Source organism: Equus caballus, chromosome 18 (genome assembly GCF_041296265.1).
Source record: "Equus caballus isolate H_3958 breed thoroughbred chromosome 18, TB-T2T, whole genome shotgun sequence".
Classification (NCBI taxonomy): Eukaryota; Metazoa; Chordata; class Mammalia; order Perissodactyla; family Equidae; genus Equus; species Equus caballus.
The window spans coordinates 67711013-67731694 of NC_091701.1; the positions used below are offsets into that span (position 1 = coordinate 67711013).

Sequence of the window (20682 nt, forward strand, 5' to 3'; positions counted from 1 at the left end):
GGGCGGCGGGAAGAGGCCGCGCCGGGCCCCTGCGGCCGCCGCCCCCGCCCCCGCCCTGCGGCGGCCCACGCCGGGATCTGCGTCACTCGGCCGCGCGGGGGCGGGAGCCGGAGCGGCGAATGTAGCAAGAGCGGAATCTCCCAATGTGACAGCGCGCGGGGGGTGGGGGCGGCGGAGGCGGGCGGGGGAGGGGGAGGGTGCAGCGCGCGGGGAGGGGAGGGGAGCGCAGGGAGAGGAGGGGGCAGGGGAGGGAGGACGCGGCGGGGGAGGCGCCGCCGCCGCCCGCGCGCCCGAGCCGGGAGGAGCCGCCGCCGCCACCGCGGCCGAGCGAGCGCCGTCGGGGCTGGCGGGCAGGAAGGAGCGGCGGGCCCGAGCTGGGGGGGGGTGCCGGGAGAGCGCGCCCACCACCTTCCCTGCCCCCCTCGATGGGAGCGGGGGCGTCCCGGCCGCCGCAGCCGCCGGAGCAGGGAGAGCCGGGGGCCGGCACTTCGGAGTCGGGGCTGAGCCGTCCTCGGGGGAGCGCGCGCCCAGCCCGCTGCAGCCGCCGGCCGAGTACGTACCGCTCGCGGGCCGCCGGGGCGCGCGCGTGCGGCCGCGGGCGAACTTGGAGCGCGGCGTCGCCGGGCAGCGCGGGCACGGGGGGCGGGCGGCCGGGCAGCGGGCCCCGCGCGGCCGCCGCCGGAAGGAGAGGGCAGCTCCGGGCTCGTGTGGGCGATTCCCGGAGAAATTCGGTGCGCAGGGCGGCTAGAGAGGGCGAGCGGGGCGGCGGCCTGGCTTGCGCGTCTCCCCTGGGAAAGCCGGGTGCCGAGTCCGCTCTCCTCCCGGGGCTGGAGCTGCCGCCGGGGCTGGGGTCGGGGCGCGGCGCCGAGCGCGCGGGGGCGCGGGGCGGGGGGCGCGCGGGGGCCCCGAGGTTTGCAGCCGCCTGCCCCGGAGGCAGAGTCTTTTTGTCGGTGTGTTTACTTTATCAAAGTGCTGCACTTGCAGTGTTCGTTTTCGTCCTGGGTATCCTCTCCGGGCGAATGTAGTTTTCTTTTTAAAAGCGGAAGGAGAGTTTTGCTTGGAAGTGGCTTAGAGAAACTTGGCACCGAGGTGCAGGGAAGCGAGAGACTCGTGGTCCCTGAGGCCGAGTGTGGAATTTGCAGACACATGTGGGACATACACGCCTTGCATGCAGAAGTGTGTGACCTTGTTCATGGAGAAACTTTGCAAGTGCTATCTGTGTTTATGGTCTGCAGCCTCGAGGTTCACAAGGCTTAAGATGCGAAACGACGCCTTCAGTAAGCCTGAATGTTGTCAGATCCTGGGGAAAAGGATATTTGAATTGGAATATGCATTTGTAGGTTCCGCAGACCAAATTTTGCAGCAGGTGATCAGAGGCATCCTTGACTTGCATATTAGTACTTATCCCTCACTCCCTGAGATCTGAGAGGCATGGAAAATTTTTGAGTAGCTGTCAATTTAAAATTTCATCCGAAAGCGTTGATTTGGAGTAACCTGTCACAACCAGGTGGTTTGCCAGTGACGTGTCTGCAAACTTAAGGAGTGCAAAGATCAGAAGCTAAGAGGGAAATTCTCAGCTCTTGTTTAAAAATATTTTGGCAGTTTTAATAGATAACATTAGATTGCATAGGAACAGAGGAACGGAATTTAAAATAGATTAGTCACGTAGGAAATGCTAGGATGTTTTGTTAGAAAAGTGTGCACGCAGTGAATTACCTTCTTAGATTTTCACTTTTTTGAAAATTTCTCCTTGTAAAACATACCAAATTATGGCATGTCATAATTTATGTGGGTTTTAATAAATATTGGAAGAGAGGGTGCGTAGGATTTACTTTCTCTATTTTGGGTGGAGGCCGATATTTTCCTGAAGACCTCAAAGAGCTGTTTCTAATCTAAGTGCCAGTAAAAGTGGCTCTTAGATTCGAGGGTATCCTTTTTTCCTCCATTTTTTGATATTATTTGAGATATTTAATATTACCGTTTCATTAAATTTTAAAAATCGTTTGTCTTACAGGCAGTAACATGCATGTAAGGGTTCTCTTGAGAATTTATAGATGTCTGGCAAGGGCAGCCTTCTTCCTGTTTGGGTATTAAATTTTGGAAAATTAGATCTTGAAAGAAAATAATTTCAAGGAACCATTGGGAGATTCCTTGTTTTAATTTTATTATTTTTAGCATCTTGCACAAAAGTTAATATGCCATCCTGGTATTAGAAAAATTTCATTTTCCTTGGCTCTGGTGATTTCCTGTTATGTGTGAATGTATGAATAATAATAATGATAATAAAAACCTTGAGGCATCGTAGACTTTTATTTCGTTCTTCCTGCTAATTATGGATGTAATTAAAATGAGAAAAATCCTTAGGAATACTGCAGCTGATACAGGGAAATTTAGTGAGTTTGTATATCTAATAAATAATTTGATATATTTAATAAAGACGTCTTATTTCAGAATTATTAATACGATTGAATAATCTAAGTTAAATTAATTTAAAATTTTCCCTTTTTGGGCTACTAAAAAACATCCACTGCCCTATAGGAAAGTTAATAGATTTTCATTTGTCTTGTTATTTAGAGAATCGGTTAAAGCATTGGATATTTTCTTTTAATCACACTTTAAGAACATATTGGTTTATTATTAAAGATTTTGAGAGTGCACTCTGGATGCTTTGAAAGAAGAAATGATATGTATTACAAAGTGGAGGAGACCTTTGAAGAATTTATTGAAGTGGGGGAAGCCTTTGAAGAATTTACTTTAAATATGTGAACTTTAAATATTTAAAGTAAAAGACGGTTGGATGGAAACAGAAGTATCTCAGGCTTTTCTGTGTGTTGACCTGGACTCTTTCCTAAGATTTAGGCCTGATCTATTTCATCGTATTAAGTCTGATTGTTTTCGTTGGTGCTATTCATGTGCTCTAATGGAAATGAAAGCTTTGCCTTTAAATTGACCTTAGATGTGAAGCTGTACTCTGGATACCACGGAACTGTGATATATTTTATGTTACTTTCATGGAAATGACCTTTTTATAATATGTTTGGAACAGTTCAAGATCCTGTTAATGTATAATCAACTTGGATATGTGTATTTTGTTGTGGAATTTATTAAATATATTAGGGAATAAATAATACCCACTCCAGTGCAATGTCAGCTTCCTAGCCCCTTTGCTGTGGATTTAGTTTTCTCTTACCTGTTCTTTCATTGTTTTTAGTAGAATGAAGAATAGCACAGTTACTGTATTAAATGCAAATTTCCTTTCTCATCTGACATGTTCAATAACTAGCACAATAGTAGGATATACTCTTTTAAACTTAATATTGGAAGAAGTGGGAAATCAGAGAAGTTGATGTTGGGAAAAAGTAGTAATCCTCATCTTGTCGGAATCCTCATGGCTAAAACATGCCATTAAGCGTTCAAGTAGTTTGTCATTTCTCAATGCATTGTATTTAGGGGGCTGCACGTTAATTTGCACAGTATGTTAATTTAATAATTTTTAAAGAGAAATTTCTGAAAAAGTGGTAAAATTTATATACACTGCATGCATACTACATGCTCAGAGGGCAGTTAATGTTTGTCGAATGACTTGACCGTTAATTGATTGAAGAATTTCCAGCCGTATTATATGAAATGCTAGTACTGGTATTGTAGTTAATGTATAGTTATTCTTTAATAGCATAATAAATCTGATTTACTTTTTTCTAATTTTGATAAATAAATTTAAGTTGACACATTCGATATTTTCATTAAAAACTTTAAGGGGTCTGTAAGAATTTTTTTTCCAGCTTCATTCAGAATTCGGAAAAGAATCAATAGGGGAGAACATTTGAAGTTTCCCGAATTACCATTAATTCATTAGAAGCTAATGTTTAATTTGTAGCTATGGCAGGAGTAAGATTCAAAAATATCTCGACTTAAGCTACATCACTGAGTGTTTACTAATAAATGCACTGAGGTGAATCGTTTGGTACTTGAAACACGTACACAGGCGATGGTACTTAGGCCAGCGCTGCAATCTGAAGTAACCCATGATGTAACTGAACTACATTGTTTTAGCTTGAATTCTAGGACTAGCACAAAAGTGAGAAGAAGTCATGTCCTAGGCTTAAGGCCCATCCTTCCTTAAGCCAAATTCTGGCTTTTCATAAACCTTTCCAGTTTCAGCCTGTAGTGTGCCCATTGCACCCTTCTCCCCAGCCTGGCCCATATCCCTTCAAGCTTACACTCTCCCTAACTTGGCGGTGCTTCAGAGGCTGTAAATGCAGCCTCTGCCCTCAGGTTTCCTACTTCCTTCCTTGCCTTTCCCATCCCTATCTTTCATTCCCTTCTTGTGCACCAGAGCTCATCTAGCTGTTAAGAGGAAAACAGTCCGGTGGAACTAATTCACCTCAATCTGTAAATGACTCATGAGCTCTTAACCCTTCCCAAGTTTTTTCACATTTTTTGTAAGTCTATCAGAGGTTGCTCTTAGCTTAGATAATTCTAAAGTAGAAATTTCAGGCTATGTTGGGAAGAAGGACTTTATAGTTCTCTGCACAAATAAGTCAAATCTTACTGGGATTTTGCCCTTGGTTTCTCCCACTCCTGGAAGCGTCTCTTTGGAATGCCATAGACTTCATAAAGTGTGTGTATACATATGTCCTCTATATATGTCCGTATACATATTTATGCATTTTTCCTACATCATGAAGAGGAGGATTCAAGAGTAATGATTATGAATCCATTTGAATACAGTGAACATTTATGAGATACATATTTGTTATTTGGGGATAACTTATACTACATTTTAATTCATAGGAACAGAGAGGGGAAAGACCCAGCATCTCTCATGACTGAAACTGACTTCTTAAAATGCTGGTCTTGGGGCTGGACTAACACGTGATGTCTTATAGCACTAAGCATGCGTGGTTCCTTGTTTGGGAGCGCACCCTTTGAGCTCTTGGGAAAATAGCCATGTTACGGGATTCTGCCTGTAAATACAGCCTTATAAGAAAGAGGAAGTGTTGAGGCTGAGAGAATGAAAAGGATTGCAGGTAAAGTAGCAGGGTATGCTGTTACTAGAGTGGTAATTCACTGGGACACCAATTTACACACAGGGTGTCCCTTTTGGAATATGAAAGGAGGCTGCCGATCAGATTCTGACTCAAACGCTGGGTTTCATTCAACAGCAGCCTTTATAGAGATGGTATTCTACCCTGAACACTTTGCTAGGAATACAGGGAGTTAAAAGATGAATGAGACCTAGTCCTTACCCTCAGGCAGCTTGTAACCTGTTCTGCAGAGCCAGGTAAGGCTGCTTCTCTGTGGCTCCTTATGTGTAACGCTGCATAGCGTTATCACAGTGTTTACGTGTCCGCTTACTTGTCTGTCTCCTCCCTCTTAACTGATTCTCCGTGAAGGACCATCTTTCCTCTGTATCCCTGGGACTGGCTCAGGAACTGGTGGCTTTGAATAAGTCGGGGAAAAGAATGAGAGAGAAAGTATTGTGGGGTTTAGAGAAGGGAAAGACGTCTCCAGCCAAGGAGTATGCGAAAGGCCTTATGGGAAAGGCCGTGGAGGTAGCGGGGAGGACCGTGTCTGGCCCAGGGGCGGGGAAGCGGGAGGCGCATTTGAGGATTGCCCAGCATGTCTGTTTGGCAGGAGCACAGGCGCATGTTAGGGACTAGAGAAAAGGCTGGAAGGACAGGTTTGGGTCTGGAGTGCCTATATGAGGAGTTTGGGTTTCCTTTTCTATGAAGTGGGGAAATTTGCCCAGGTGGGTAAAGAGCCATACCTGTACTGTTAGGACAATGAGGTTGGCGCTGCAGTGTGGGACGTGTTGGAGGGGAGAAAGTTGTTTTCATACTTGGGGCAGGAAGCAAGGAAAACTAGAATTAGGTGCGTTTGAGGGGGAGAAAGAAGACGTGTGGTGATGTGGCCTGGCTTAGGAACATGGAGATTTGAGGAAGGAAGAGGAAAACGCAAAGATGGAGTCCCTACGTTTATGAATCGAGGAAAGTGGGAGAAATGAGAGAGTTGGGAAGAATAGGTTTGGGAATCTGGAAGAAGGGAGGAACATGAAATACCATACTTGCTTTTGGACTTATCAAATTTGAGATTTTGAAACCCCCACGTGGTAGTTGAAATGCTGATTTATCAGAAAAAAAGATTTGGGCTGATGCGTCTCAAACTTTTCAGGTATGGAGATCACTTTTTAAGTAAAAGAATTGCAAATATTCCTTGATAATTTTACTTTTAGTATTTGTTGATTGAGAGTACATATATTGACAAAAACTATGAATTAAGTTAGACTTTTAAATGGCTTTATATTTTATTAAGTCACAAAGTTTTACTTTACTTCCATTTGCAAAGTGGCCGTGTGTGAGAGGCATCTTTTTCACTCGGTAGCCAGTGCTTGCTGTGTGTTTGGATTTAAGAACTGTGTGCAGTAACCGTGTGGCCCCTGGGCGGTTAGCCCCTGATCCAGGCTGCAGAGCGATGTGGAGGTCAGTCTGCCCTAGGTGGTCGCTGAAGCCAGGGAGTAGATGAGCTCATCAAGGGAGAATGTGGAAAAACAATAGAAAAGAGATCCGATATAAACCTTTGGGGAATTCTTGCGCTTAGGATATAAGGGGAGGTGAAGAGCATTTCAAGGAGTGATGTCAAGCTGCAGGAGGTTCAAGAGAGGCCAGTGATACCTGGAAGGTTTTGTGAGGGTCGCAGAGCCAGAAGGCAGGCTGAAGCTTCTTGGAAGAGCTTGAAGCAGGTTTGAAAGAATGGTTCTTTTCCCTCGGGACCATTACAGGCCTCTGACGGACCCTAAATCCCCACATCCCAGCTTGGAGAATGTCAGGGAGGTTGTTTCCCACAGCCGGATTAAGTGCTTCCTTGCGGTTCAAGGAGGAAGCAGGAGTTGACCAGTGAAGCTTTCTGGACCAGACAGGCGCCTTATTTCACTTTGCATAGTTTGAATCCAGCAGATGACTGATTCTCCCTAAGGAGCCAAAGTGAGGTTTTTTTTAAGGTTCTGGAACAAATCATTACCGTTTAAAATAGATCAGTGAATAACAAACAACAACAAATGGCCTTAAACGAATCCATTGTTGTTTAATTCCTCTTCCTCTTGAACGAGGCTGAGGAGCATTCAAGCTGGTGCAAGTGGAGGTTTGCGGCCCGCAGGCTGCAGGCCTTTGGTTTAGCTGAGCACCTGAGAATGAGTGACTGGTTTCTCTTAACGGTGGAATTCATAAAAAGGTCAGACGCAGCGCGGTGGTTCCCGCATTTCTTGAAAAGGCCAGGTAACAGTGGTTTTCAGCTGAGGAGATTTACTGTACTCTCAGCTACCTGGATGTAGCGTTGGGCCAGGATCCTTTTTATATTGACTTCAGATCGGAGAGATGCAGAGAGAAGCTTGCTCGTGACTTAGTTGACCTTCACCTTGAAGCATGAATAGAAACAGAGTTTGTAAAAACAGAAAATCTCATCTTAGAAAAATTTTCTTTTAGATCAAGTTAACGTATGAAGTGGTGGGTGTTTAAATTATCGCAATAGGCTTTTGTGGGAAAATGAAACATTCTCCTAAAGCGAAAGCTTAGGGACAAAGCTCCTTTCCCCCCAGGGAGTGTGGGCCTTCAGAAAGCCCGCGTGGCCTCTGGATAGTTCACCTCTTTATCTTTCATCCGGTGTCTCGCCTTTGGAAACATACACTTGGTCCTGTCAGTCCTGACAGAGATACTATATTCATAACTACTTCTTTCTTACCAGTTCATAAGGGCTTTCTCGTAGGAACGAGGGGGTTTCCTTTCTTTCTGGGTAAAGGTGAGAAAGAATAAAAGTTGAAAATTAATATTTTTTAAAATCATTGCCTTATCTCAGAAGAATAAAACGTAAGGTTGTCTTTAGTTCTCATTTTCTTAAGTTTCTCTTTCATATTTGTGTAACAGTCTTTTTTTCTTATTGCTCATAAAAGGATTCAGACACTATTCATCTAGATTTTCTCTTGTCATCTTCCCTCTATTCCATAATTTGGGGAGTACATGCAGTGAAATAATTGATGACACCATTCTCCTTGCAAGGTTACAGTCCTATAAAAGAGATGGTGTCTGTGTGTACATGTATATTTATATGTGTATATACGTATTTTTTGGTGTACTCTTGAGTTGAAAGCCTGTGGAGTTATTGAATTAGGTGTATGACGGGAAAGTAAGTTTCATTTCTTCCACCTCAGACACTTTCTAGAAGCCCTTTTATTTGGTATAATGTAATTCAATACAGACGTTACCTTGTGTCTGTAACTCCTGAGAGCTGTGTTTTGCGGGATGATGGCCTCCCTGGAGAGTCCCTCCTGGGGTGGAAGAACCCTCCTGGGGTGATGTTGAAGATGCAGGATGTTTTTATCCAGAACGGAGGTGGCATGAAGATGAAAGTGGACGAGTCAAGAACCGAGATGACCCCAGAACATGTAGGAGTTCGTGGTGCCCAGAGGGTGTGCTAAATAGTGTCTAGTGTCGTTTGCCAGATTTGCCAACTCATGGGAGTCTCCTGGGATGCAGCTCTGGGACCTGGGAAACTGTTTTCCAGAAGCACCTCAGAAGAAGTTACTGGGACCCCAGTTCAATCTTTTGTGTGTCTCTTGGAAGTCACCTGACATTACCCTTGTAAGATAAAGAGCCATAAAATTTGAGGAGGTCACTAGTTGATCAAAGCGGATTGTGGATAATCCAGAGGTTCCAGGAGCTGGGGCTTCCCTGGAGTCAGTCCTTAGGGTGGTGGGGAGATGCATTCTCCTTGGGTGGGATGAATGAGACTAGAATTCTGTGCAGCCTTCTGGTTGATGGCAAAAAGCAAAAGTCCCGGATTTGGTGACCTGGTCTTCAGGAGGTTCCTAAGATTCCTCTGCTTGCATCATCTCCCGGTTAATAATTGCTCCCTGCTAGTTTGAGTTGAGAGTGAAGCTTCCATTTTCCTCTGATGTATGTATTTTTTTGGCCTTCTGTAATTTTCTCGGTAGAGGGCTGCAGGGTCCTTTCAGTCTTAAGAGTGCATTGATTACAACAAGTTTGTTTGTTTCTCTTAAATAGAAGTCCTTGGCCAGCTCCTCTTTATATGTGGGAGGTCTCCAGGCAACTGTGTAATAACTTCTGAAGGCTGCTAAGAGGTCAAGAAGGACTTTGCTGGATCTTGTTCTGTCTTTTTAAAGGCAGGCCTCTCTGTCTTGCTTGGCTCCTAAAAGTCTCTTTCTTCCTTGCTCTGTCTTTGGCCCTCGGCTGCTGCTTTGGAGGGCTCCCCCACCCTCTCTGGTTTCACCCTGTAGCTCCAGCCCTTACACACTTTGGCTCCAGTCTATTTGGAACGCAGGGCAGTTCGACTTAAGCGTTCTGCCTTGCAGTGTGTTCAAGCACTGTGTGTTTGACAGGGAGCCCCATCCTCCTGATTTTTCTGTATCCCCGATGCCTATCACAGTTCTAGACTCTCAAATGTGTAATCCCATAGTCATCGCTAAGTCTTCTCTTCCTGGACCCACAGAAAGTGTCAATAAACGGTAACTCTTTCCTCTCCTCATCTCTTAGACCTAAGTGATGACCAAGTCTTGTCATTTATTTGCTTGAATTTTTCCTGCCTCTTTTTTTCTTGGTTCCTAAATATACCACCTTCTGTCTTCTCACCTCCAATTCATACTGAAATCTATCTTCCTCTGCCTGCCAGACTAATCTTGGCAACTTTTCTGTATAAAATGGGAATAAGTGTACCTATGTCGCAGGGCCTTTGTGAGGATTAGACTTAAAGTGTTTATCATACTGTCTTACACAAAATAAGTGTTCCGCGAATGGTGGCATCGTACATGCAGTACCTCCTCCTGAATTTGACTGTCCTTCATGTCACCTGTGTGTGCAAACTGTGGAGGCAGTAAAGGGAATAGTCAAAAATATGGGACCAAGAGTCTTGTGAACCTTGCTGAGTCCCCAGACTCCTGCGTAACTAGTTGTGAGATCTCAGGCAGATCTTCTTTGAGCCTTTATATTTTTCTCTTTAAAATGGAACCAGTTATGCTGACCATTAGGGTTACTGGGAGTGTAAAATGAGATAACACGTGTAGAGAGAGTGCTTCCTTGACACTCTTTTGCTCTGCAAATGCTCCGTGTTTTTGTTCTTCCCACACTGTGTTCTTAAACCCTGTCCTGTCTCACAAACAGGTTTAAGAGGGTTGGAGCCAGTAGATGAGTGTTTCCTGTCTTCTCTTTGCAGGTTAAGCCCATCCACAGTAATGGCCGCAGCCTTACCCAGGACCCTGGGGGAGTTGCAGCTGTACAGAATATTACAAAAAGCCAATCTGCTTTCTTATTTTGATGCCTTTATCCAGCAAGGCGGCGATGATGTCCAGCAGCTCTGTGAAGCTGGAGAAGAGGAGTTCTTGGAAATCATGGCACTCGTAGGCATGGCTAGCAAGCCCCTTCATGTTAGAAGGCTCCAGAAGGCTTTGAGAGACTGGGTCACAAACCCTGGCCTTTTCAATCAGCCGCTGACTTCCCTGCCTGTTAGTAGCATTCCCATCTATAAGTTACCTGAGGGATCCCCGACGTGGCTGGGAATAACCTGCAGCAGTTATGAAAGGAATAGCAATGCCCGGGACCCGCACTTAAAACTCCCCAAATGCGCCGCCGCCCCCTGCGTGCAGAGCTTGGCCCAGGGCAAGTCAGACGCGGGGAGCCTGGCGCTGCAGGCCGTGGGCGAGTCCAGACTCTGGCAGAGCCACCACGCCACCGAGAGCGAGCACAGCCTCTCGCCGGCCGACCTGGGCTCCCCCGCGTCCCCGAAGGAAAGCAGCGAGGCGCTGGACGCGGCCGCCGCGCTCTCGGTGGCCGAGTGCGTGGAGCGCATGGCCCCCACGCTCCCCAAGAGTGACTTGAGCGAAGTGAAGGAGCTGCTGAAAACCAACAAGAAGTTGGCCAAAATGATCGGTCACATCTTTGAGATGAGCGATGATGATCCGCACAAAGAGGAGGAGATTCGAAAATACAGTGCCATCTACGGCAGGTTTGACTCGAAGAGGAAGGACGGGAAACACCTCACCCTTCATGAGGTAGGAAGCCCACCTTGGTCTTCGCAGGCGCCGGGCGCCTTGTGTGCCTGAGAGATGTTTGGTAATCGTCTGAGGCAAAGGGGAGGTACACTCCCGCCCAGCAGTGTTGGAGACATTTAGGGGTCGCTCATCAGGCCACCCTGTGGCGGTGTCCCACATACAAAGTAGAGGAAGACTGACACAGATGTCGGCTTAGGGACCATCTTCCTCAAGCAAAAAGAGGAAGATTGGCAGCAGATGTTGGCTCAGGACCACTCGTCCTCACCAAAAAAAAAAAAAAAAAGAAGAAAGAAAGAAACCCAACATTTAGGTGTTAGCAAAATATAGCTCTTGTGAATAGACCAGATTTATTGTGTTAGGGTATTTTTATGTTGAACTCAAACACATTGAGTTTTGGAACTACAGTGTAGAGTGACTTTGAGAAAAATGTCAGAATTTAAACAGTGAAAGTGTAAAGTCATCCTATTTATAAGGCAGTTTGTTTTTTAATTAAGAAATAAAAGGATTTTAAATGTAACTATTCATTTAAAAAACATTTTAGTAGACTTTTTTTAAAAAAAAAAACACTTTGGAGAAATAACCAGAACTTTAATTTTCAGTTAGCATAGAAAACAAAATTATATTAGATAAATGTTGAAAGAATTATTATAGCTTTGGTTTCATTTATTTGGAATTATTTATACTGTTTTGGTTTGACCTTAGGCTTTAAAAAGTCTCATTGTTTTATCTTCATAGCACTCTATCCAGAGATATTCTGCTTAAGTATAAGAATGCATATGTATCTCTTGCATTTACTCCCTTTCTGTTTGCGTCCATCTGGCCAACTCGTCATCTTTAAGGTTTAGCTCAAGCATAAGCTTAAATCTTTTTTGATATGTTTTCCCCCAAGTAGAGTGACATTTCCTTTCCTTTCTGTTTTTATCCGTACGTACACTAGTGTCAAGGTGACTTCAACACTTTATTGTACTTATGTGTATACCGGTCTGTCCCTCCCAGTATGCTTTGGATTTCTTCAAGGCAGAGATAATGTCGCATTCATTTTCATATCCTCAGAGTCTAATGTGCACAGTAAATGCTTGGAAAATAAATGCATTTTCAAAAGCTAAAAAGACTATTTCATAGCTAAATTTTTTGTAGCCATTATCCTTTAGAAGAAAGGAATAAATCCTCTGAAAAATTGTTCATTTGAATGCAGTATTTCATATTTCACGTTGGAAACATTATATCATCCCCCCAGACTTGTACTTTAACACGAAAAAGAATGTGTACTTATTTGCAAAAGTATGCAGTCGTTACAAAAGAATGTAAAGTAATGGAATCTGTAAACTTTCAGACACTTTTCTTTTTTTCTTTTCTTTCCTTTTTGTGAGGAAGATTGGCCCTGAGTTAACATCTGTTGTCAATCTTCCTCTTTTTGCTTGAGGAAGATTGTCTCTGAGCTAACATCTACGCCAGTCTTACACCACTTTATATATGGGACACTGCCACAGAATGGCCTGAAGAATGATGTGTAGGTCTGCGCCCGCGATCCCAACCTGTGAATCCTGGGCTGCTGAAGCCGAGAGCACAAACCCAACCATTACGCCACTGGACCGGCCCCCAGATGCTTTTCTTTACATATACAAATATGGGATCTATTTTGTACACTGTGCTCCAAATTCCTTTTTTTTAAAAACCTAATGTAACAATATACTATTAGATATCTTTTCAAGTCAGTACACATAGAGCTGCCTTGTTCATTTATGGGTTGCATTGTATTCCATGGTATGAATGTGCTTTTTATCTTAACCACTCACTTTTTGATGTCACTTAGGTTGTTTCCGTTTTTTTGATATTGTACATGGTGGTGTGTGAACATTATACACCCACACCTTTACAGACTTGGGCATGTTTTTCTACAGAATTGTTTCCAACATGTAAAATAACGGCATCAAAAAATATGTAGATTTACTATTTTATAGGTACTGCTTTATTGCCTTATAAAAAAGCTGCAACAGTTGACACTTCCGCTATCATTATATGCAAGTGTCCATTTCTCCAAACTCTTGCTAATATTGCATTTGTCATTATTTTTAGTCTTTGCCAGTCTAATCAATGAAAAATTTTCATTGCCCAAATTTACTTTCCTTAGTGAAGATGAGTATCTTTTCATATGTTTAATAGGCATCCAATTTTATGTTCATATACTTGGTTTTCATGTTGAGGTTGTCTTACTTTTAAAAAATTAACTGGTAAGAACTTTTTTATTTGTAAGGACATTAACCTTTTGTCTTATGTTGTAAACATTTTCCCAGACTGTCATTTGTCGTTTGACCTTTGAGACTGTTTTGCCCTGAGGATGTCTAATGTGGAAGTAATAATATGCATTGATCTTATCCTGTGTGATTTCATTAGTGTGATTCTCTGTTGCTTCACAATATAGAGTTATTTTAGTTACCACAGCTAAATAATCTGTTGTGGTATCTGGAAAGGCACGTGCCCTTTCAATAGTCTTGTTTTGCAGCTTCTGTTTTTTTAGGTAATCTTATGCATTTCTCCTGCCAAATGAAATTTTTAATGCATTTGTCAAATTTCCCCAAAATTTTTGTTGGCATTTTGATTAGAAATGCCTTAAAGGTGTAGATTAATTTGGAGAAAATTGACATATTTACAATAATGAGACCTCCCATACAGTAATATAGCCTATGTATTTGCTTCTTTAGATCTTTTCTGTCCCTCGGTAATTCTGTAGTTCTTTATTCACATGGGTTTTGCACATTTCTTGTTAAGTCAGATACCATGTATAATATAGTCATGCATTGCTTAATGACTGGGAATCATTCTAAAAAAGGCATCATTAGGTGATTCTGTTGTGCAAACTCATAGAGTGTACTCATGCAAACCTAGACGGTATAGTCTACTGCACACCTGGGCCATATGGTGCTAATCTTATGGGAGCACCATTGTATTTGTGGTCCACTGTTGACCAAGACGGTGTTATGCAGTGCACGACTGTATTTTATGTGCCTATGTTGTATATATATTTATAAAATTTAATTTATTTACTAAATTTGTTTATATAGGATATAGAAATATATGACATAAAATATATGACAATTGTAAATGGAATTTTTTTCCCACTTTTTAAAATTATCACTGACTGACTTTTGTATATTAATCTTGTTTTCAGCAATTTCACTGTCTGACCTTTTGGAATAAATGATTTTAGATATAAGTGGGTACTGGAGCTTAAGATCAGAGAATTGGTCAGCAAAGTTGCTTAACTGCAGTGGGTCTGTGATTTTATCTATTTGGGGCATATCTCTGCAGTCGTTACGTATTATTGCTGTACAGTAGCTGGCTCACTAGCACTTGTGGGTAGGTCTGGAAAATGCACTTAGCTTTATAATTCAGATACACTTTGAGACTTTCATTGCCTGTGAACCAACAGAGGAATCTACTAAAAGGCTACTATGGTTGTCTTTAGTGGAAAACAGAGGGCATAACATGTTGGCAGTTTTAGTTTCCTGCTTTAACCCGGTGTACATATAATTTTTAAAACATAGTAGATGAAACACAAAGTTGAGTCAGAAGACCTGTATTTTTATCAAAGCAAAAGTATGTTAAAGAGATGGCTTGAATAAACCCAATCAAGTTGACTTTTTAAAAAAAATCCTACCCTGCTTTAAAAAAAATCTAAAATGAATTATTTTACACTTGGCTTTTGCTAAGGGGCTCTTTGCTTCTTTGGAAAAATAGGTACAGATGGTATTTAAGAAATGAGACCGCTGTGGATTTCCCAAAATAAGGGAACACCCAAAATGAATGCTGGCAGGTTGCGATGTGGGGGCGGGGGCTTTGGGAAATGTGGCCTGTGTTTTTGAAACTTAGACCACTTGTTACTTGTAACTCAGGAATGTGAATCTGGTCTGATATAAGCTTTCTTCAGACTAGTATAATTTGTCCTCAATTTCCAAATAAGGAACTCTATGACTTATTCTTAATTCACCTTTGGTAGTATTTCTGAGAATTTTCTTCATATAAACCGTATGGACTCTGTTCTTTTTAACCTTTCAAGACATACAGCTGTATGGCGGTCACACATGGATGAAAATCAGGAAGTATTTACACCTGAAAAAAACTTTTCAGCTCTCACGAGTACATAAAAATCTCCTTCTGGTATGCATTTTTATACTTGTTTTCACATGTACTGTACATCATACAGTAAAGAATTAGGGAGTGAATCATTGTTTTAAACACTTCTTTTTAAGCTCAAGAATCAGTGATGGTCTTAGGACCTACCTAGGTGTGGCCTGGTTTATAGCAAGTGGAGGAAGTAAGTAAACCAGTCAGAGAGAATATTGTATTTTATGCTTTTAACAAAATTGGAAACTTAGAATTTTTGAAAAGCTACCATGGTGCTGCAGTGAGCGACTACTGTTTTGGAGTATTTGTATCATTTTCTTTTTTAAGTATATCGTAATAGTTATTTAATTATTAGCAACTGAGAACGTGAAATCTAGAAGACATTGACAGAAAATACACTTTGAGGGGGAAGCTTGATGAGTTGGCTTATTACAACCTGGGGCGAGCTGTAGTTTTTTCTCCAGCCTCAGTGTTTCTGCCAGAAGGCTCCCTATGGGCCTGGAGAGTTCAATCTACTCTTTCGGTCTGTTGGAGCCTGAATTCAATAACAAAGAATGTGTTATGTTTGTTTTTCTTGGTTTCTGGTAGGATGATGGAAAGAATACGAGAACATTGTTTTCAGTTTACGTTGAAAAGTTATTTTCTGTGGTTGTGCATAAACTGGTACCTCTGAAATGTTGTCAGTTAAAATATCTCACTGACAATCAGAAATTCTCCATACTAGTTTAGATTTATGAGTACAAAAAAGAAACAGCTACGTGAAAAGCAACTTGAGAAGGGTCTTCAAGGTCACAGTAGCTACTGTTAAGCTGAAACTGAAGTTACTTTATTTAGGAAATCATTCTTTAAAGTGTATTTTACTTTTGGCTCCGGTAACATTGTGCCTTTCAAAAGCACTTAGGGAAGAAATTGATCTATTGATCATTCTTTAGCAGGAGGGGAGAAAGTTAAAAATAAATTCCTCCTAGTATGCTTTCATATTCAGCTGTGGGTTTACATAGGAAGCCTGGGCTTATAACCTTGTTGTCAGTAGCCAAATTATTTGTCTGAGAACAGGCCAATGTAAATTGCAGTCAGAAATCTGGAGAGAAGGAAGTTAGATATCTAATCTATATCACACCATATACTGTAAACCATAACACATTCTAGATGGATTAAATACTTAAGTGGAAAAAGAAAACTCTTAGACTAAATCATAGAAGAACATTTATGTATTATTAGAGTGAGAAGGGAGTTTCTATGTATGGCACCCAAGACAAAAACTGTAAGACTAATGACAAACTTTAAAAAAAAAACCAAACCACTACATATGGTGAAGAGTTAATGCTCTTAATACAGAAAGAATTCCTAAAGTCTCTAAGAAACAAAGTAGTGCGATAGAAGAAACAAGCAACTGCCACGAGCAAGCAGATTTTAAAATAAGTCAAAAACATAACAAAAAGGTTGTTTTATAGTCAAAGAACTGCAAATTATAGCCAGATATCATTGAAAACATGTCAAATTAGTAAAGATATTTTAAAAGATAATTAGTGTTGGTCAAGATTCTGGGAAAAGGACTCTCTATGTAATTGTTGGTAGTGTTACGATTTGGAGCAACTTTTCTGGAGAGTAATTTGATGAAATATATAAATCTCTTAAAATTTATTCTGTGAACTAACAAGTCTATTTGTAGGAATTTATTCCAAGGAAATAATTGAATATGCATGCAAAGGTGCACATTTAAGAATGTTCTTTGCAGCTTTCTTTGTAGTACATGAAAAACTGGGGGTAGTTTAATCTCCAGAGTGAGGTTGATGTAAATAATGTATTGTCCTTTCCTGCAATGGAATATTACATGTCTAAATAGTAACAGTGGTGTTGTAAAGAATGTTTAAATTCACTTGTTAGTCAGCACATATTTATGGGGCATCCAACCCATGCCAGATCCTGATGTAAACAGGCTAAGTCTCTACCTTAATACATGATAAAAGTAAAAAGTACAGTGTACTATGTGGAAAAGACATTACAAATCTGTATTCACATATAAGTTTATATGTATATGTACACAGCAAAGTATTAGAATAACATACATGGAAATGTTAATTGTCATTCTGGATGGAAGGATTGCATGCTGCATTTATTTTCTTCCTTTGCTTCTCAGTATTTTCAAAAATTCTAAATAAGAAAAATTATTGTGGGAGGCTGGCCCTGTTACCTAGTGATAAGTTCAGCACAGTCTGCTTTGGCAGCCTGGGTTCAGTTCCCAGGTGTGGACCTACACTACTTGTTGGCGGCCATGCTGAGGCAGTGACCCACATACAAAATAGAGGAAGATTGGCAACAGATGTTAGCGCAGGGCCAATCTTTCTCAGCCAAAAAAAAAAAAGTGAATATGTTTGTGTATTTACTTTGCCTTACTCCAAAAGAATAAGGAAAGTTGCAGACAATAAATTGGTTTAAAAGAAAAATAATTATGAGTAAAGTGAGATGCCTGGGTTGAGAGAAAGAGTGAATGCCTGTATCCTTATGAGAGGAGAACAGGAGTTCACACTAACAACAGCTTGTGCCAGGTTTGCTCCTCATTCACATCTTGTTAGAGTCCATCAAGGTAGTGATGTTACCCCATTGTGCCTCTGAGAAAACTGAGGCTCCGAGAGATTTTTACACGTCCAGAGTCACACAGCTGGTAAGCGTGAAGCAAGACGCATCTTGGGTCTGTCTGCAGTCAGATCCCATTATCTGGCCCCCCTCAGTCATGCCTTGAATGAGTATGTTTCTTGCTTTTTTAGGAAGTTTGTTTCATAGACTTCTTGGCAGTTTCCTGCATCTATTTAAATTGACGAAATTATGTGAAAAAACATCTTCTAGTTTATGAAACAATTATAGGTTTTGAGTTTAGGATAACTTTCTATTTTAAATTTTAATACAAGGTGTCTGGTCAGCTGGCAACATGATATTGGCCATATTTACCACTTAGATCAAAGAGTAGAATTAAGTGAATCTTAGCGTTATAGTCACTCCAAGACCTTGATTTTCCATTATAACTCTAATTTGTGTAACTCTATTTTTTACTAAGTGGTTTGATAAATATTTAACTAAAATAATTTTTATTCCTTTCTAAGACTTTTCATGTCCATTCACATTGAAAAAAAAAAAAAACCTGTCAGACTATGTACACTCACTTTTAGGCACGGGAATATTATCACCATGTCATATAATCAGGTCCCTTAGTTTTTCATTAGAAAAATGAGATGTAGAACATTTTTTACTTTTTATTTTTATTTTGCTTATTTTCCATAAACTCTCATACCTAAGCAAAAATAAATAAAACATATAAATAAATAAAACCCAGATGACTATTTTGATTAGTTTGAGTTCTGAGAGGTGGCAGATGACTTGGTGTTCTTCTGAAATTCAGCATTAGAACTAATTAGGAATAAAGACCATCCTGATTTTTATAAATTATGATTTCATTATATAATTATGTGACGTTTTCGTATTCTTAAGTGACGTTTTACATGTTAATGGAATAGAAATGTTTAGAATTTTCTAAGCTTTGTTTTGCCTGTGCAGCTCACAGTTAATGAAGCGGCTGCCCAGCTCTGTGTGAAGGATAACGCCCTGCTGACGAGAAGAGACGAACTGTTTGCCCTGGCCAGGCAGATTTCTCGAGAAGTCACCTATAAATATACTTACAGAGCCACCAAGTAAGTGTTGAACTAATTGGCAGTGTTCTTTGGGTTGCCAGATAGAAGCAGAGCTTGAAACACCATCCGCTGATAGAATATAAGCATTTCTGAGAAAGTAGGAGTGTGCTTGTAGTTCTATAAAATTAAACAGTGAAATGACTTTTCAAAACATGATTGCCAAAGTGGTTTTGTTGTTTTGTTTAATTCTCTTTGGTCTGTCTGTCTCTTGAAAGACAGCTCCCCGCACTGTGACATTGTTCTGGGAGCGGTTTTCGACGTTTCGTCTCTCACTCGGATGCTTTGGTTTTGAGTGTGACGACAGGATTTAGTCAGTCAGCGTTTCGAGACGTATTTGCACACCCACTAATGGCACGAACTTGTTGAACTCTCGGAGGAAGCAAAGTGGTTCCTCTTGCAAGGTGTTTGCAGTCTAATCAGATTAGCTGAATAGATAAAAAGACTCCATGGACCAGGATTTAAGGGAAAATTGGAAGATAATTTTATTACTAGCAAGTAGAGTATGGAACATGCATTGGAAATAAAAAACTTCATGTTGAAAAGCAATGGTGGTTTTAAAATATAATGTAGACACACCGTATTATTCTTCATCTTATCCTCACTTGACCCCTAAGCGTTGTCTACAGGTGTAACGATTTTGATTTTGCTCACTTGGTTCCACATGGGCCCTGATGTCCAGCACACTGTCGGGCGGGCGTGCCGCTGCTTCTCTGAGTGGGTGCCGACGGCAGCTTGCCTTAGAGTAATCGAGTGTGTGTTGAACAGCGACATCCTGCGTGCCCTCCCCAGCCCGAATCAGTCAGTCTCTGGGGATGGAATCTCGAAGTACAAACTTTCCTGAGCATCCCAGGGAACTCTTGGGCACATTCAAGTTTGAAAACCACCATGATAGGCATTTGCTGTCACTCCCATTATTGTCCCCAACGCATAGCAGCTTCCTTTTCTACCCTACCCCCAAAGCCCACATATTTACAAACTGACAAGCAAAATTACGCAGACTAAATGAACAGGGTGAGAACATGCAGCAGTATTATAGGATTATTTACAGAGGTGGTTTTTTTTGGCTAATCAAGAGCTGATTTAGTGATTTTTTTTGTTTTCTTCACTGTATTATACAAAATTTTATTTAAATATTTTTCTTTGATCAAGGTAATACATGTACATGATTTAAGAACTAGCACACAAGGCTTGTAGTGAAACTCAGCAGTTCCCCTGCTCCCCCATCACACCCCAGAGGCACTGCTTTCAACAATTTTTGGCTATTTCTTGTAGTATTTACTTTTATATTTCTTTTTTAAGTTAAGCATATTTTAAAATACGTAACCCTTTTACATAATATAGGAGCCAAAGCTACGTAAATAGGTTGTACAAAAAAGTTACACTCCCATTCCTGCCTCTTTTTACTGTTTCTCTCCTCAGTGTAAGTAGCTTTATTAGTTTCTTTTTCATCCTTCCAGTGTTTGTTTACGCACACGCAAACAAATATAAATATATTTTCATCTGTTTTTCAAAAGATAATAGGTAGCGTATGTCTACATTATTCTGTATTTTGCTTTGATTTTAACATGTCGTGGAGACCTCGCTGAATTAGGATGTGCACATCTTCCTCATTATTTTTTCCAGCTGTACGGTCTTGCATTGTGGATATACCGTGATTCATTTAACCAGACCCCCACTGATGTTCCCCATTGAGTTGTTTCTAGTCTTTTGTCATTATAGATAATACCACAGTAAATAACATCATACATATCATCTGTTGATTCTGAGATGTACTTTTTTTAATATTTTAACGTCTTTTATGTTGAAGTATAACTT

The 20682-nt window shown here is 41.2% G+C and overlaps 1 protein-coding gene across 9 annotated transcripts in view; it reads left to right on the forward strand.

Annotated features, from left to right (window-relative positions):
• Window positions 1-31: 31 nt before the first annotated feature.
• Window positions 32-20682, forward strand: part of NAB1 (NGFI-A binding protein 1) — a 39027-nt gene continuing 18376 nt past the window's right edge. For 2 of the 9 annotated variants that reach the window (XM_023622230.2, XM_023622231.2), the window contains exons 1-3: window positions 421-552; window positions 10222-11056; window positions 18734-18867. In XM_023622230.2, the coding sequence (XP_023477998.2) occupies window positions 10241-11056; window positions 18734-18867 (950 nt within the window). In that variant the 5' untranslated portion in view covers window positions 421-552; window positions 10222-10240. Of the gene's footprint in view, window positions 146-420; window positions 553-604; window positions 732-3724; window positions 6175-8386; window positions 8438-10221; window positions 11057-18733; window positions 18868-20682 lie in introns of those variants that run through there. The other 7 variants (XM_070241435.1, XM_070241436.1, XM_070241440.1 and 4 more) reach the window with 6 other exon arrangements.